At 34.9% G+C, this 19,417-nt stretch overlaps 1 protein-coding gene across 1 annotated transcript in view; it reads right to left on the bottom strand.

Moving 5' to 3' along the window:
- Positions 1-19,417, bottom strand: part of LRP1B (LDL receptor related protein 1B) — a 1,499,204-nt gene that overhangs the window by 614,883 nt on the left and 864,904 nt on the right. The window contains exons 24-27 of the mRNA XM_044913608.1: positions 11,727-11,924; positions 10,075-10,279; positions 1,524-1,688; positions 962-1,206 (exon numbers count right to left, since the gene is read on the bottom strand). Coding sequence (XP_044769543.1) covers positions 962-1,206; positions 1,524-1,688; positions 10,075-10,279; positions 11,727-11,924 — 813 coding nt within the window. The remainder of the gene's footprint in view (positions 1-961; positions 1,207-1,523; positions 1,689-10,074; positions 10,280-11,726; positions 11,925-19,417) is intronic.

Here is a 19,417-nt window from a genome sequence, read left to right on the forward strand (position 1 = left end):
AGATGAGCATTTTTAGTCACATCTAGGTGTAAAGAATATAGCACAAATTTAAAATAAGGCTTGAAGTGAGGTCCATAAGACCAGAAATGCTAATGAATTTCTGGAAGTGAAGATCTGTCTACTCTACACTGAAAGAGGGAGAAAAGGAGAAAATGTATCCTCTAGGGAACAGCTGTCATCTGAGCATCAGATGTCTCAAGTAAAAATATGTTAATGATAAGGAAACATTATTTACATTGGAATGAGATTCTCACAGGTTATGGTACACATTATAAAGGGGAAGCCTCCATCAAGAGGTATAAAAGGATGAGCTGATGTTACACCAAATGGCCATACTCTCCAGGGGAAAAAATAAAAAGGAAAAAGAAATGTAAGACTCAGAATTAAGAACGTTTGGCAAGAATTGAGTAGAAGTAATGAAATCACAAAGCCAGGATGGAGATTACTGTTGAACCAAAGCGTGGAATACATGGGGAGAGGTGGCACACATGCTCATGTGAACTAAATTCTCTTAAAATAAGAGATGCTCCTTTTTTTTTTTTTTTTATACACCATTCTTTCTCCTCCCAATAGAGTTCACAGATCATTTGAGGGAAAGACCAATGTGTCCTTGATGTTCTCATCTAATTTTCTATCACAACCAGGTGATAGATTCTAAATCTGAAGACCATCTACAACTTCCCACAGTATCCTTTATTGATACAAGCAGTGACTAAAAATGTGGGGCCTTTGTATAAAACCCTTAATTTCTAAGATTTCTTTATTGCTGTGTGAAAGAAATGACAAGGGAAAGAAAAAAAAAATATTCTGAACTAATTAAAATAAACGCTGGAACCACTTCCACAACACAATATAGATGAAATATTAATACTCTAACTTACAGAAGTTATTTTACAGTTCAAATATTATATGATTAAGGTGAAAATACTTTCTGGGTAGTTAATTCACTACCAGCACTTACCCTGGGGCTGACGGCTGGGATGGTATATCTGAAGGTCAAATGGCTGTGCACTTGTCTTCTGAATCACGCTGACATTCTGCCCAGTCCACTTATTGGCTTTTGACAATGTGTTGGTCCTCCAGTCCGTCCAATAGACCTCACTCCCATATAAAGACACAGCAAAAGGATGGGAAAGGTATTCGTGACCACGGATGATTTCTATCATGGCTGTTCCATCATAGAGGGCTGAATAAATAGCATCTGACCTACAGAAAGGTAAATACATCAAGTTTATCAGAACTTATTCAAATAGTCCAGTGGTGTTATCATATTACTTAGATAAATGCCGGAGAAAAATTTTTTTAAAAAATATTTTATGCGTCTGTATCTGATTTGTAGAAAGAAAGAAAGAAAAAAAAAAGCCCGTCATAACAAAAATCACCACCATCATAATGAAAACAAACAAAAATCACCACCAATTTCAATGTGTGTATATATGTATGTTAGGGTATCTTTTGCATTTACAAATACTATCCAAGAAAGGTAACAGAAAATACAGAAGAAAAAGATCATTTTTTTAAACCTGGCATCTGTCCAAACTATCCTTTTTTCAAAGTGGTCCACAGTTAGTCCATTAGGCCAAGCTCCAGTTTTCATGTCTTTGTAGATGGTTTTTCTTCCAGCACCACTCATGGAGGCAGATTCAATGCGAGGAAAATTGGCATCCCAATCTGTCCAGAAAAGAATTCTGAAGAAAAATAAATAACGTTATTGTTTCAGCCATTCAGCTCACAAATATTTATTGAGTGCCTACTATATGCTAGACACTGGCAGATAAACAGTCTCAAAAGAAACAGATGTATTGTCTGCCCACGTGGAGCTCAGAGGCCAGTGGAGAAGACAGAGTAAATAAATACATGAATATATAATTGTAGTTTCTAAAATATGCTGCAGAAAATAGCAGGTAAGTGATCTACTTAGAGAAGGTGATCAGGGGAAAAAAAAAGAGGACTTTGAGGAGGCTGTATTTACACTGAATCTAAAAGATAAGGAGAACGGTATAAAGAGCATGACAAGCAAAATAAACAGCAGATATGAAAGCCCTAATGGGGGAGTGGGGGAGTGGGTGATTTGAGGAACAGAAATAAGACCAATGTGGTGAGTAAGGAGGAAAAAGAAGACGATGGATTTGAAGAGTCCGACCTAATGGGTTTTGTAGGCTAAGGCGATTATTTGGGTTTTCATTCCAAGGGAATAGGAAGCACATTTAAGCAGGGGTGAAACATGGTATCATATGCAAGTGGATGATAATGAGGCACGAGTATGGCTTATCAGGTGGTTATTTTAAAGGAAAAGCCAAGGATGACAGTGGTTTGGAGTATGGTAGTGGCAGGGAAGGTAAGTGATGGATTCAAGGTATATTTGGAAGTGGAATTGCCAGGACTATCTGATGACTGAATATAGGGAAATGAGGTCGAGAACGAATCATAGCTGACTGTGTTTCTTGTTTCAGCGAAGTCAGAGTAAGGGCAAGGGAGAGGCTGTGCAAGGAATCCATGAGTGAAATGGGGAAAATGGAAGAGGAACAGATTCTAAGACCTGGGAATTGAGTGTGGATGGGTGCGAAGAGCAATCAAAAGTTTACTTTCGAATTTTTTTTTTCTTATCTTAAGATTTCAAGACATCCAAAAGGAGGTGTTCAGGAAGCTGTGTGTATGCCAGGGTGAAGTTCAGAGAAGAAGGCAGGGCTGGGGACGTGAATTTGGAAGTCATCAGTATGGAGATGATATTTAGATTCACAGCAATGAAATAGATCATATGACAGAGGATACAGAGGGAAAACAGAGGAAATCGTTATACTTTGATATATACAAACATGCAATTGTTAAATACCATTTTTCATATACTAAAGATCATTAGCTTCTTTTTTTAAACTGAATACTATTTGAGACTCTACAAATTCATGGTGAACAATCAGTTCCATACAATGGGCATCAAGTGCCTTGTGTCCTGCATTTGATTTTTACGGCTATTAAGCAATGGATGTTTTATGTTCAACTGACAGTGGTTTAAACTGCTGATGCATGTTTCTATAGTATATTTAATACAGATACACAATAACTCCACAATCATAACAACTGGCTATATTTTTTAAGTGCTTACTATATGTTAAATACTATTTTCAGTGCTTTATAGATTATCTCATTTAATCAGTCATGAGGCTATGGCTAAAGTTATCTATGTTTTAGAGATGGGAGAACAAGCTTAGAGAAGTTAAATTACTTGGGTTACACAGCTAGCAAGTGGCAGAGGGAGATGAGAAACTGGGCAGCCTAACTTCTGCTCTGATGCTTTGAACATCGAATTCTTTAATGTCATGTCACTAAATAAAATAGCAAATGGAAAACATCTGGCAGAGGGATAGGAGCACATCTGCTATTCAATAAATGGTAGCTGCCTTCTCTACTTTCATAGCAGAACCCAATGAGTAGCATGGTGATTTGGGAAGGGAGAACGCACAGGACTGGAGAGAGAGTGACAGTCCAGTAAATTTTCCTATTATCAGCTCTGTCGACATTTTGGTGAGAAATGGTAAAGTTACTGGGAAAAAATACCTTTGTTCTTCATTATAATCATATATCATTTTGCTATTTTTCCTCCTTCTATATTTTGAATGATCCTTAAGTATATGAATGTGGTAGATAAGCTTAGAAAATGAAATAACCCTCCGGAAAAAAATTCAAAATACAATTGAAGCTATCTTCTTTTTTTTAAATATTAACTTTATGTAAGGAGATATGGAGTGATGTAAACTAAGTATTTGTCATGACTTGGATTTTTGAGAAGTATTTAGTCTGTTTTAGGACAGAGGAATTTGAAATATGAAATGAATAAAAGACAATTCGATACATTATATAATAAATTTAGTAAGTATGTGTGTTAAAAGACTATGGTGAAGAGAGAAGGAAGATGTAAATGTTCTTGGTAAGAGTGGCAGCTCATAAACAACTCTGAAGCCCTGGACAGCCTCAAAAGGTTATTAAATAATGGTGCCAAGGGGCGCCTGGGTGGCTCAGTCGTTAAGCGTCTGCCTTCGGCTCAGGTCATGATCCCGGGGTCCTGGGATCGAGCCCCGCATCGGGCTCCCTGCTCCGCGGGAAGCCTGCTTCTCCCTCTCCCACTCCCCCTGCTTGTGTTCCCTCTCTCGCTATGTTTCTCTCTGTCAAATAAATAAAATCTTAAAAAAAATTAAAAATAAATAAATAAATAAATAAATAATGGTGCCAATATATGTTTCTGTGTCAGACAAACTTGGGATGAAGACTAATATCTGTCATTTCCTCCAGCATATTTAATCTCAGACTCCATTTTCTCATTTTTAAGTAAAAACTCTAACTGTACACACTTATCAGGAGCATTTGATGAGGTAAGGGACATAAACAATTCAGCGTAAAGGATGACTAGCACACAGAAAAGATTTGTGCTTGCACGAGCATGCCACACACACATAGTCATAGAGATGATTTTTTAAATGCAAAATTTCAAACTATTTTCTAACTGTTGAAGAAATGGAGACAGAAAGAGAATTAATACTAATGTCAATGTTCAAATGTCACACCAGCATGTATGCGAAGGTAGATTAGTTTTATAAGTCAAAGCCACAAGAAAAGGATTCAGAGGAGTAGGTCATAAGATTGGGTTTATCTCAAAGAATGTCTCTCAAAATCTGAGTTTATGTTAAAAAAAAAAAAGTTTTAGTTTCATGGGCAGCTTTAGGATATTCCTGGCCCTGGTATGGGATCATATCCACAAAAACAATATCCAGAGTATTCATTGTTTAATTACCAATATTTGAATAAATAAAGTAAACTGCTGAGAAGGGATAAAACTAAGTAATATATCAGGGATAATGTATTGATAATTGTTGAAGCTGGGTAATGAATATGAGGAAGATTATTATATAATTCATTCTACTTTGTGTATTTAAAAATTTCTATAATAAAAGTTTAAAAGTGTATCTAACTCAAAATTAACATAATATGTAAATTTTTAAGAATATTAAAAATACCAGAGGACATTTATAAAATTTTATGGCTAGAAATCTTTTTTTCTGCAAAGACTAATTTTTAAGATTAGATTGTTTTATATGAGAAAAAAAAACTATCTGGAAATTTCAACATGTATATACACATATGCTTATTACTTATAAGTTACCTAGTATACAATATGTTGCCATAAAGAGCAAACAGAACAAAGATTAATTAATATAAAGCTGGTAGGCTATTCAGTTAAGTAGTTAAATGTCTTTAAAACAATGAATGAAATGAATTATGTGTCTCACTACAAATTTAATTTTGGATGCACATATCTTTTCACTGACAGTAGGTTGTTGTCAGCTTCCCTTTATACTTAGGATTTAAAAAATAAGATTTAAAATAGAAACAAGACCGACATAGCATCAATCAAATTTATGTGGTATCTTGACAGACAAGGTAGAGTAGAGAAATTTGCAAGTTTAAAAAAGATTAGGAAAAATAATCACTGAAAACAAACAATGAATTTGAGAATGATAACTAGTCTGAGTATCGTGTTGATAAGCTACCACGTGATCCAGGCAAGGCTGTAATTCACACTCTGGACTGATGACCCAAAGACTTCTGAGCATTGTCTTCTGCCTGAATAACAAGTGGAAAACTGGTGCCTCTCTTGGAACTTTCTACCTAGTTCTGCCTTATGTGGTTGTGGAAATTCCAACACACATATCAGTAACGCTACAATTCTGCATTTTCTCTATATTGTAGGTTTACCAGAAGTGGGCACTGTAGACTTTCAAGGATGTGTTTCCAGTGGACCATAAAAGTATGGCTTGGGATAATTTGAGAAATTCTAAAATAAGTGATTCCTTCATTTCTTCACTAAACATAGCAGCATTAAGCTGTTTCTTCTGTAGTGCTCACAATGGTCCTAATCTTTCATCAATTCAAGTGGGGAAATTTCCAATACTTTTTATAAAATAACATGTTCTAGAATTAGCTCCCCTAAAAGTGTTCTTAACTTCACCATAAGTCAGTTTACAATCAATTTAAAAAGTTGATTTCAAGGATCATTGTTTCATAAAATTCTAGGCACTCTTTTGTATACTCTGTAATGTATTTTAAAAGAATCATTTTCCCCTTATTACTTTCTTTTTATGGTTAAAATGTATTAGCATTTCAATGATTGCATTATTTCTTGAAATACACAAAGACTGAATATCTCTTCTTACAGGACGTATGGAAATATTCAGCCACAATTGCTTTTAAAAAAAGAGACTACAGTCTACTGATTCTACAGTTCCTGCATTCATGGGTTAGTCTGTATCAGGATTAAATTGGGTCAATGGACCATGAACAACTTGTATCATTACAGGCATGAAAGGGCCATTATCATCTATCAGGTCAAGCTGCAGAAGGTGAAAATAAATGATCTTGGCAAAAAAAAAAAAAAAAAAAGAGGATACTTATCCACAATCTCTAGGTCTTCTAAAAGCAACGTCTTTATTAGTTTCATTCAGGAACAGTCCCAGATAAAATTAAAATTTTATTTAGATGTTTCACTAATCTTCACAATTACTGTATCTGCTTTCACAAATTGCAATGGCTATAGCAGAGTCCAGTTATTATGAGAAATGAAATCGAAACGCCAGCAATGGAGCAGGAAGACACCATGCAGCTGTACGAGTACAAAGACAATGAAAGTTCAAGAACTGAAGTGAGTGCCCTGTAGATGGGGAACTCCCTGGTGCTTCTTACTCCCTAATACTTAGCTTGAGGTTCAGAGGAGATTCATGGACTCGTTCAGGTCACCTTAGCAATAAGTGTATTCCCTTAAAACGGAATGAGAGAAAAATGGCTCCTCCCTAAGACTCCCATTTACCGTCTTGGAATAACTTGTCACTTGGGATATTGGGTCAAAACCCAGAATACTAAAGGGATGCGGCATCATGGCAAATATGTTTTATAATGTAAAGTGAAGCCCTGTGGCTTTCATGCCAGGGAAGCAAAGTAGTTGGTTAAAAACATTTGTTTTTTGGCATCTGTAAAAAAAGGTCACAGAGGACCTTCATAGCTGAAGGAAACTCACATGATGTAAACATGTTTTAGTGGTCTAATGCTATAGCCCGATTTTTTTTGTTGTTGTTGTAATTGTTTTTGTTTTTCTTCAGCTGTGCTGAGGGAGTAAAGTGGCTGGCTACAAACTTGTTCATTCACTTGTTATTGTAAACAAAGTTTATAATATTACCCACTAGCTGTCTTTTACTCTATACTTCACTCTTTCAGGTTTATCCTTGAGTTTTGTAAGTTACATGTTAGCAAAAAGTCTATGCATATGCATGCATTAATTTATTTAACAAACATTTATTCAGCACAATTATATATGCCAAGAGCAGGGGAGGATTTCATAGACATGGAAGCATGTCTTGCCATTAGAGAGCTGATGATGTAGTAGGAAAGCTAACAGTATTTTCAGAAACCATAATTCTAAAAAAATTACCCAGTAGATATATCCAAAAATACATATTTTTAAAAGAAGTTCAAGTGTTTTGGAGCTCTTATCAATTTTGACTCACAGCTTCTTTGTATTTCTTGAATTATTTGAGAAATAGGGAGAAAATTTATGTTCCGATTTGAATAGATACCACTAAGGCATTAAGCGGAGTTTAAGTCAAATTAAATTTTTTTTCAGTGTTGCTTTTCTTGCACTTAGCTTTGCAGTTCACTGCGTGTGTGTTTGCATGTATTTTTACTATGCTCTCAGTCAACCTCTCAATTTCTTCCTAGAGTTGAACTAGTACTGCCTTCTGAACTTTGATTATTTATACCAAAAATGATTTTATAAGTATATTTCTTCAATCATTTTTCAAGAAAAAAATTATTACCACTATACTTATTTTAATCAGCTGTACAATTTCATAGTTGCAATTAGTAATGGACGGTATCAACTTTCTCAGAAGCATTATTAGGTTTTCCCACTCAGAGGCTAGCTTCCTATACTAACTTTCAACTCTTAGAGGGTATATTACTTCTGAAGATTTTATATCACTGGGATAGTATCTGATATTTTCACTTAAATAGTATTTGTGGGTGGTGTGTTGGCGTGTCTATTTTTTTTTCCCCTCCTCTCAGGTTGGACATTCTGCAAACTAAGTGAGATAAATAATTTTATCCTAAATATTGTCAGTTCAAGGCTATAGAAAATAAAGTTTCAACTCCCAGATTTACTGCTTTGTTTGGTCAGACTATTTTCAAAGCTTTCATATGCCCGTTTTGTCCTTTTTGTTGTGTCTTGTTTCTCTCTGTGTGTGCCATCTGTAATTTGAAAGCACTCACAGCTTTTCTACCATGTTGGTGTACAAGCTAAAACCACAACTTTCTCCAAAATATCACTTTCCCTTACACAGAAAGTTTCTCCTGTGTATAAGGTGCTGGTACAACTTAGATAGGTTTAATAGGTGAAAATTTCAAACTGATATTTGTTACATGGAGGGTAAAAGCCCTGTTGATGATGAACTTTTATGGGAAGTAAAGGGTCAGGATCAGCAAGTTACTTGTAATCTCAGGAATAGTCTGTTTTAAAAAAGGAATTTCTCATTAAACATATCTCTTGCTGGTGAACTGTTATCATAGGAATTAATGAATGAAATGGGCAAAGTGTAAACTGTATAAATGAGAGCTAAAAGATACAGCTAGATCTCTATTTTTTTTTTTTTCAAAAGTAGCCAGAAATCCAGCACTGTATACAAAATGTCTCAATATTTTAAGTTTGGGAAAGTAATTCAAATAAATTTAAAACACTGTAGAGGTAAAGCAAACGTATTAATGAGAGTTGCCAGTTTGGAACCTTGCTCTAGGCAACCTGCTTTGGCCCTTTAATTTCTGTGTGTGAATTGAGGAAAAGAAGAACAAACTTCCCAATCTATTGATTTCTGAGCTCCGGCATAAGCCAGAGCACCAGCCAGAAATATGTGGTCAGGAAGCCGACTTAAACACAGGCTCCCTTTTCTCTCTTCTGCATTTCATTAAACCCCCTCCTGGCTGATTCCCCTCCCTCACTGGTGCTCCCTGGACTTTGTATTACTTGAAGATACAGAGACAAAATAAATAAATAAATACATAAATAAATAAATAAAAATAAAAATAAATTTAAAAAGATTCTGATCTACTAACCTTTAGCCTTGACAATGGCTTTAGATTTACAAAATAATTAACAAGGATTAAATAATTACAGTAATAACATAGTATTCTCATCAATATCACTTACATACTATCTTCCACATATTTACCATCTCCTCAAAAACAACCAAATGATAAAGCTATTATCCCTGATTTACAAAAGAAAAAACTGAAATTTAAGGGACGATAATAGAGTTGAGTAGGTTCTCCAGAGAATAAGCGAGTGAGTAGAAATTGGAGCCCTCGTTTTTCAGCGTCTCTCTTCTGCTCTTTCGCAGAGGAACATCCAGGGGAACACCAGAGGCAATAACCTGAGTTACTCAACATTTGACCTTGTTTTCAAGAATCATGTACCTTGTCTTCAAGAATCATGTACCTTGTCTTTCCAACACCCCAAATAGTCAGTGTCTCATCACTGGACTCCTTCAAGCTTATACTAATTTCCTTTTAAACTGACTCCAAGTACTTACAAAATACATAAGAGGTGGTGCGGTTAACATCTGTGACTATTTGGACCAGAGACTGGCCCTGTGGTTTGCAACCATTAGAAACAATTATAGCATCTCTTTGGCAGGTCAAAGAGAAATTCATTAAATTACTGCTTCAAAATTGAGTTGCAATGGCTTCCAATAGGGTATAATGCCCATATTTAGAAAGAAGATATTTCTATCCTCTGAAAGTACCTATGTAAGCAATCTTATAACCAGATTCATGCTAATAAACTTAAACTGGTCTATATATATATAATTATATATACACACACACAGACAAACATATACATAATTATACATATATACACATATATGTACATGCACAAGATAAGCAATCTGACTCAGAATTTCTGAGATAATTGAATTAAATATTCATTTAAAAGATAATTTTTTATGTCAAAGTGAATCTGTAGAAGTCAAACTTCTTTACCCATATCTTGGGTCCAAAGCAATGGCCCTGGGGTGTTCCATGGCTCCGGCTATTAGTGTAGTTCTTAAAGAACCATCTAGTTTGGCCACTTCAATTTGGTCCAGATTGCTGTCTATCCAGTATATGTTGCCTGCTATCCAGTCGACTGTCAGTCCTTCTGGGGTAGCCAGGCCATGCTCCACAACCACTTCTATTGCACTGACCCCTACAAAAAAAAGGAAACCAATACTTGTACCCATTCAAGAAACGTATTACACACACACACACACACACACACACACACACACACACACACACAAAGGCTTACTTAACAGCAGTACAGAGTTTTTAAGCAATATATTGAGTTTGAAAGATATAGTGCAAATATGTTACCTGGCACGATGGAAACTAAGAAGACTCCAAATTTAGAATTACTGATCTTTCCTACCAGAAATTTTTAAATTCTTAAGCCCTTTTAGTGACAGTGAAGTAGAATTTTTAAATAACTCTTGATGCTAACAACAATGTTTAGGTTTCAAAAAGTTATTTCTTGTTTTGGACTTTTGAAATAGAACACAGGATTTGGGGAACAGGAATGATGGGCTAGTTCAAATGAGTGCAGTTTAGTATCAACACTGATCTTCAGGGGTAGAATAAAGAGCAAATGTCCCCCTGGGCCAACATGCATTATAGCTAGTCAGCAGCACCCTTTTCTGAAGCATGAGAGAGAAGATAACTTTACTGCACTTACCCTTAAGAAAGATAAGCCCCAATCACACTCCCTGCCCCTTCCTGGGCCAGAAGACTTACATGATATAACAAGATAACAAATAAGAGAGGAAGGCATTAGTTTGGTCTAAATAAAAATAAGCAATTTGGTAACGTTCACCAATGATCTATTCATCCACTTCTTAATTTCTTTTGTAATTAAAATAATTATTTTTTTCCTAATAGGATAACCCTTCTTAGTTTATGACATTGCCAGTGTTTTTGTTAGACATTTTTTTCTTTTAAACCCTTAACCATCTAAGCTCAAGGATCTAAATCCATCACTTGAAATCAGTCTCTTGCAATATGCCACAGGACACAAATTCACATGTGATAATTATATCGTGTTTATTACCATTTTTCCAAAATTGCAAAGGTGACTTAAGGAGAAATTCAGATTTTGATAGAAACACCTGGGCTTTGGGATGCTACACAGACACAACATTTTCAGAAGGATTATACATATATTTATCTCAGAGCCTTGCTACTTAAGAAAAGTGTAGATTAGACAAAAGAAATAAGTCAAATTATGATAAAAACATTTAGTTCATATTAGTGGTCTTTGTAACAATTCATTATTTGTTTAAATTTTGCTGAAAGATGGTAACAAAATAAAAACATTTTAACTCACAAACATATGTCTACTAGTATGTGGAAAGCAGTAGTTATTTCTTATAAATATTTTTCTTCACCAAATGTCCATGGAAAAGCTCATAATTTGAAAATGGTACGCATAGCGCAGGCTTGTGCCATTCATTCCCCTCCCTCAACAGATCTTCACACATATACTTGACATCCCTGGTTTTACATACATGAGGGAGAAGATAAAGAATGAAAGTGCAAAGATTAATCTAAATCCCATCTGATTACAGCATATTTTTCTAGAATTTTCAATTAAAAATTACCTCCACTTTCAGAAAGCTTGCCCCGGTATATTCTGTCTTCTACAACATCTGTCCAATAAAGTAAACTTTGATTGAAGTGAAAATCAAGCGCTATTGTGTTTCTCAACCCAGGAACAAGTAGACTATAGTCTCTTTTATGAAGATCAATCCTTCTGATCTCATGGCGAATAGAAAAGATGATGAATGCTTCAAAAGGATCTGAAAATAAATTTATTTTTAATAGGCTTATAAAAATATTTATATGCTTTCATAATTAGAGTAAAACACTTGAGGTCAAGCCCAATTATTTACAAGCATAATTTATTATATAATTCTGTTATTATAGGAGCAATTTCTTTGAATCTAACATTTAAAAGAAACTTGAAAATTTTAGGTTTATATGTATTCATTAAAATAAGGTATAAATATGTTTTTTTCCCTTGGATTTTTCTACCCTTGATTCTGATTAAAGAATACAGGAATTATTGGAATTCTAAGACAAAATGGGGGTTTTCTATCTTAGTGGAGCTTCAGCTGACAGTCCAAACCTCAGAAACATCAACACAGGTTATTGCTAAGAGTTGACGAAAACGAGTTCTGCTACTCTTAACCCATCACATGTCTACAGCTCCATAAAGGAAAGAGAACCAATAAAAGAGGATTTCTGTGAAGAGAGTTACAGGCTTATAGTTAGAGTGTACTCCCCATAAGAGGGTGGATTATGGCTTTCTCCACAGTCTGAAATTTACTAAAATTACATTATCAATTTGGAAATGTGTCAAGTCCTGTACCAATCACTGTTGGACATATTAAGATGAGTTAGACATGAATTTTACTTGATAAATATACATTTTGAGGGAGGGGACCCAGGCTTACAAAGATTTCCCCCCATTTCCATGTTAGTACCATTCCTCTGGGCTTCCCTTTAGGGAAATTTGTTTTCCTATTTTAAGTCTAGGCACACTCTTTGAATGTGACCGGCCATAATCATCTCTTTCCATGGTGACTGGCTCAAGAGGGGGATGTGAGATCTAAATCAGGTTAATGGGTCTATAAACTTCCAGAGAATATTTCAAGCTGAGGGTAAAGAGTCTCTTTTCTTTTAAGGTCACAGATCTCTAAGCCTAGTAATGCCAGTATCCATGCCCTTGTAGTTTGTATAAGTCTACTTGTGATATTGTAGTAGAAGAGAAAAAAGCCAGAGAGAAGGAAGCAGCAATGACCTGGGGATGTTCAAGTCCACAGGCTAAGGATGTTCAAGTCTGCAGTTGCAATTATCCCTAAGTCTAGTTCCTTCTTTCATATTCCCTATACATTTCCCACACTTCAGATATGTAAGCCAACTCATTTAACTCCAACTCAGTTTGAAATGGGTTTTGGTCAGTTGCAACCACGTTTACTGTTCTTCTTAATCTCCATCCCTCAGAGAGGTCTTTCCAGGTCAGTTTCCCAATAAAGGCCATTTTTATTATTTTACATCTCCACAACCTATTTATTCTCTTTGAAGTGTATTTTAAAATCGCTATTTATTTGTTTGTCATCTACCTTCCTCACTGGTTTATATGCTTTCTTAAAACAGGGATCTTGTCTGGCTACCTCATTATGATGGCCCTAATACCAAGCACTGGGGAGGACATAATACATACCAGGTCTTAGTTATAGAACAGTGCTAACCTAAGATGCCTGCTGTTGGGGTAGGGAAATCACTGGCCTTTTTTTTTTTTCACTGTACATGAATCTACTTCAGTAAGTTCTGCCTAGGACATTAAGTAAATGTGTTTCGAATGAACAAATGTGAAACTGATTCCATCTTAAGAAAGTAGCTTATAGCGAGCCGGGGACAGAGCCCTGCAATGATCAGCAGAGCCACCTACGGCAGGTGAATACATAGTATAAGTAAGCCCAACCAAGGCCACAAGAACTAGTCCAAAGGCCTGAGAACTTGTGAACAATAATTTTGTATATTGTTGCGATCTTATAGGTATTGTGGTTATTTATTGCACAGTATTATGGTGTTTATTACAAACATTACTGTGCCAGTAGCTAATGATATAAAACACCAAACGTGTATCAAACAACTAGCACCAAACAGCTCCCAATAGAACAAATACTCATAAAATTTTAAACCAAGAATTTAGCATTTTTGAAGTAAAGAAAATGGTTCTATTGGATGTACAGTTATTTAAAAGGGAGAATACCTAATTTTGGATCAGGATCCCTTGTGCGAATCTGCTCTATGAAACAACAGCTTGCCTTTGAAAATTTCCTTATTTTTTCAGAAAAGGTTTTTACCTGTAAAATGGATTTAATGATAACCTCCTTTCAATTTAACTTAAACTATCATTACCAGAATCCAATTAAATAATGCATATACATTTGTTTTATAAGCTCAAAGTCATCACAGTGAATACAAATATGGAGGTAACTGTGAGGTGGTCAAAAAGTAACAGATTTGAAGTCACAAAATGAGGATTTAAAACTAGAGCCCTTCTACCGATTGGCTGTGTGCATTTGAGAAGTTTACTTAAACTTTCTGGTCCTCAATACTTTTTTTATTTATAAAATATATAACATACTGAGTTATCAGGATAATTGATAATTAAAAGTGTGGATACTTAATATTTTAAGAAATGTTTAATTATTATTGTAAGTCTTAAATTTCAAAGATTTCTCAAAGGAATAAGCAAAAGAGAAAAGTCTGCAATGATAATACACCAAAAGGAAGTTGGATATTTATTAGCATGTACCAAAGCTAGTGACATTTCAGCTCTGAAGAGCTTCCCCATCCTTTGGCATAGAGCTTGCCCTTAGTTAAGTAGTAAATTAGAGGTGGGCAGCTACTTGCTAGAGCAATTTATACTTAATAGCTACTAAGGAACACAGAGTTTCAAAACCGCAAAGCAATGATGTGCTGCCTCTTCCTTAGAAAATCACGCCAGAAAAAGGAAAAAAAAAAAAAAAAACAGAAAGAAGGAGGGAAAAAAAGAAAAGAAAGAAGAAAGAAAGAAAGAAAGAAAGAAAGAGAGAAAGAAATGCAAGTCCCACTTTCACTAACACTGGAAGACATCTGTTACCAAAACACCAGAGCATTAGAGGATGAATGCCTTCAAAGGATCGACAGTTTCTGAGAGAGGATGCCTATAGCTGTAGATACAAAGAAAATGCTAGCAGAGCACAGTTCTCAAAGGAGGTAGCATAACTAAGGGGCAAATCCAATAATCACTTTTTGGGAAAAGAGGATGGGAATAAACTTGGTCTCAGAAACTTCTCTGGGCCCACTGGCACCGTAAAGACTCATAAGGAGAATCTGAACAAAGAAACAAACAGGCATGTAATACGTTAAGTGAAAGAAGCCAGGTTCAAAACTACAGAGGTGGGACTCCTGGGTGTCTCAACTGGTTAAGCGTCTGCCTTCAGCTCAGATCATGATCCCAGAGTTTTGGGATCGAGTCTTGCATCCGGCTCCTTGCTCAGCAGGGAGTGTGCATCCCCTTCTGCCTGCCTCTCTCACTCTCACTCTCTCTTTCTGACAAATGAAATCTTAAAAAAAAAAAGTCTACAGACAATATTATTCCATTTCTATGACATTTTGGAAAAGGCAAAACAATAGAGACAGAAAACAGAACAGTGGATGCCAGAGACAAAGGGTGGAAAAGGGCTTGATTACAGATTTTTAGACAAAAATCTCTAACCTTCCTACAAACCACCACCAATCAAGAAGACAAAAGGGAAACAGAACAAAAACAAAACAAGAACAAATGCACACTAGCAACAACAATGAAGAAAGATAAGGAATCTGGGAATGAAATTATTTAAAAAATATACAAAGATTATACGAAGAAATTTTAAAACAGTAATGAGAGGAATAAAGACTTTGGAAAGGCATATAATATTATTAGATAGAAACAAAAATAAAAAAAGTAATGTCCCAAAGAACTTGCTTCTGCCTGAATTAATTTATAAATTTCCTGTAAACATGATCGTTTTAGGGTACCTGGAGAAGAAATTAAGTTAGAGAATTTCCTGACTTAATATAAAAAATAATTTCTAGATAGCTTAATAATTTTGATGTAATAAATGACACTATGAAAGTCTTGGAAGTAAACATAGAATAATTATTTTTAGAACTCTAGAATGAAAAAAAGCCTTTGTCCATTTGACACAAAGCATGGAAGACCTAAAGAAAAAAATGATTTTTAATATACGTTAAAAAATTGTAGGAGAAAGAGACAAGTGATAAACTGCATAGAACATTTGCAATATAATAAATGGCTAAATTCTTTAATATATATGAGCTCCTATAAATGGACAAAATACTCAAATAAATAATAGGCAAAGGGTATTAAACAGATAATTCAAAGAAAGGAAAATATAAACAACTTTTAAATTTTAAAAAGTATACAGTTTCTCTCATAAAATGATAAATGCATTTAAAACATGAAAATGTTTGATAAGACACTATATTGATTAAAGTGTAGGCAAAAGACACTCTGAAATATTGATAATCTAAGTATAAACTGTTATAACCTATATAGAGAGCCAATGGGCAATACCCATCACACACACACACACACACACACACACACACACACACACACCCCTTGACCAACTAAGTTTATTTATAAGGAATTACTCTAAAGATACAGTTTTACATATGAAAAATGGCAGATGAGTAAGGAAATGTTATCCAATATTATTTGTAGTAGCAAAAGATTAGAAACAACAGAAATGTTTATGAACAGGTAGCTGGCTAAATAACTTATGGTACAGTCATACAGTACAAGGTTATGAGGCTACATAAATTAATGTGATTGATACAGAGGCACAGATACTGAATAATTCCAAATATTTTGTAAGTTGAAAACAGCAAGATATAAACAGTACACAGTCTATGCTATTATTTATATCAAAAAACAAAATATTTTTCTAGAACTATATGAAGGTAAAGCATAGAATACTTGAAGGCTTAATGAGGGAATGTTGTTACCTCTTCTATGGCAACTGGTGACTGGGGTTCAGAAGTGGGGAGAAAATTTTCACTTTATTTTCAGTTGATACAATTTTTTTAGTACTAACATATATTTTTCTACTAAGATTAACAATTTTTAAGAATAAAAATTCAAACTAGTCATAGAAGGAATTATCATTTCTGCTTCTTAGAAACACTCATAAATAAGATAAAAATTGTTTGGGCATGACATATATGCTGAGCAAGGTAATTCAGTATGACAAATACTGTAAAACATGTTTTGGTTTTTTTTTCCCCTTTCAGGAGAACTCATATTTCTACTACAGCAATATTTAGGAGATCATTTACTGCTCTTACTTTCATGCTCTATTTGAGAAAGTATACTCTCCTAAACCAAAAATTACTGACTTGTTTGTTACAACTGGATGTAGAAAGGAATTCTACAACAGAAGTCCTGGATTCTACTCTTGCCTCTGCTACAAATAAAGAAAAGTCATTAAACTATATAGGTCTTGTCTTGATTTTTAAAATAAAATAATACTTTTGGTGCTATATGATCTAAAATTTCATGTGTGAAGAATCTTGATGAAGCAATATTAATATTAACCAAAATAGGCTTTAAGGCAAATAGCTTTTGTAGAAATAGAAAATTCTCTATTATATGACAAGACAACAGATAAACACAGATAAAACTCTTAAAATGGTGTGTGCCTTCATAATCTAGGCTGAAAATATATAAGGAATTAAATGGAGAAATTGATAAATCCTTAATCATATTGTGAGATATTTACAACAAAATTATAATAACAAGATGATTGAAATAACAAAATAAACAAAAAGCTAAGTCCACCAGAAATATATAGATATCTGTACATCAAAATTGAAGACATGCTCTCTTTAAGCACACACAGAATATGCAATAAAATGGCCATGTTCTAGTCCACAAAGTAAGTCTCAAGAGAAAGCAAATAATCAACCTAATAATGGACACCTGTTCTGAGCACAATGGAATTAAATTAAAAATCAATTATAAAGACTGGTAAGCTCCTCATATGCTTTAACCCTAAAAATAATTGCTAAACATTTTCTTGACCAACAGGACCTCAAACAGGAATTCAGAAATAAAGATATTATGGCAACACATGTATAGATTAAGAAGCATGAACAATTAATATTAATGAAATAGAGAATCAGTTCCTGAATGGTGAAATAAGGATCCAAAAATCCTCTCCTTCATAAGAACAGTGAAAACTCTGGCAAAATGGTGAAAATCACCTTTTTCTGAACTCTAGAAATTCAACAAAGTCCAATAACAATTAAATGAGTGCTTACTCAAGAAAAACTGCTGAATATCAGTATTATGTGGTGTTTTAATATGTATCAAACCCATTCTCCTGTCCTTAGCTTCATTGCAGATTTAAAAAAAAAAAAAATGGTCCACAAATCTCCAGAGGGGGCAGATGGGTTTGGAGCTCCCCCAAAAGCCCAAACTCCAGCGAACTGTTCAATGTGGGAAAAATGGCCTTTTCAAGAAAATGTGTGGCAGGAACTTGATTTCCACATTCCAAAGAATGAAGTTGAAACCTCACACCATATATAAAAATTAATTCAAAATGTATCATAGACCTAAATATAAGAGCTAAAATTACACAACTATTGGAAGAATACTTAGTGACCCTAGATTAGGCCAAGACTCTGAACAGTCATTTCACCAAAGGGCCTATAAAAATGACCAATAAGCACATGAGAAGATGCTCAACATCATTAGTCATCAAGGAAACACAAATCAAGTACAAGATACCAGTTCACACCCCCTAGAATGACTATAATAAAAAAGATGGACAATGTCAACTGATGGTAAGATTGTGTAGACATTGGAGCCCTCATGCACAGCTGTCAGAATTTTAAAATGACACAGCCACTTTGGAAAACACTCTGGCAGTTCCTCAAAATGTTAAACATTGACTTATCATACGAGCCAGGAGTTCCACTCTTTTTTTTTTTTTTTTAAGATTTTATTTATTCACTTGACAGAGATAGACACAGCGAGAGAGGGAACACAAGCAGGGGGAGTGGGAGAGGGAGAAGCAGACCTCCCGCAGAGCGAGGAGCCCGATGCGGGGCTCGATCCCAGGACTCTGAGATCATAACCTGAGCCAAAGGCAGCCGCTTAACGACTGAGCCACCCAGGCGCCCCTAGGAGTTCCACTCTTATTTGTACACACAGGAGAAAAGAAAATGCATGTCCACACAAAAGCTTGTACATGAATATTCATATCATAATTCATATAATCGAATAATAAAAAATCAAATGTTCATCAACTGATGAGTGGATAAACAAAATGGTATATCAATACAATAAATATTCAGGAATAGAAATAAATAAAATACTGATATATGGTAAAACATGAATGAATCCTGAAAACATTATGCCACATGAAAGAAATCAGTTACAAAAGACCACTACTGTATTACTCCATTGTTATGAAATGTCTAGGGCACCCAGAAATTAAGAGTGTTAAGAAAATTTTACACCGGGCGCCTAGGTGGTTCAGTCGGTTAAGCGACTGCCTTCGGCTCAGGTCATGATCCTGCAGTCCCTGGATCAAGTCCCGCTTCAGGCTCCCTGCTCGGCAGGGAGTCTGCTTCTCCCTCTGACCCTCCTCCTTCTCATGCTCTCTCTCTATCATTCTCTCTCTCAATAAATAAATAAAATCTTTAAAAAAAAATAAAAAAATAAATT

This window comes from Neomonachus schauinslandi, chromosome 3, assembly GCF_002201575.2.
Source record: "Neomonachus schauinslandi chromosome 3, ASM220157v2, whole genome shotgun sequence".
Lineage (NCBI taxonomy): Eukaryota > Metazoa > Chordata > Mammalia > Carnivora > Phocidae > Neomonachus > Neomonachus schauinslandi.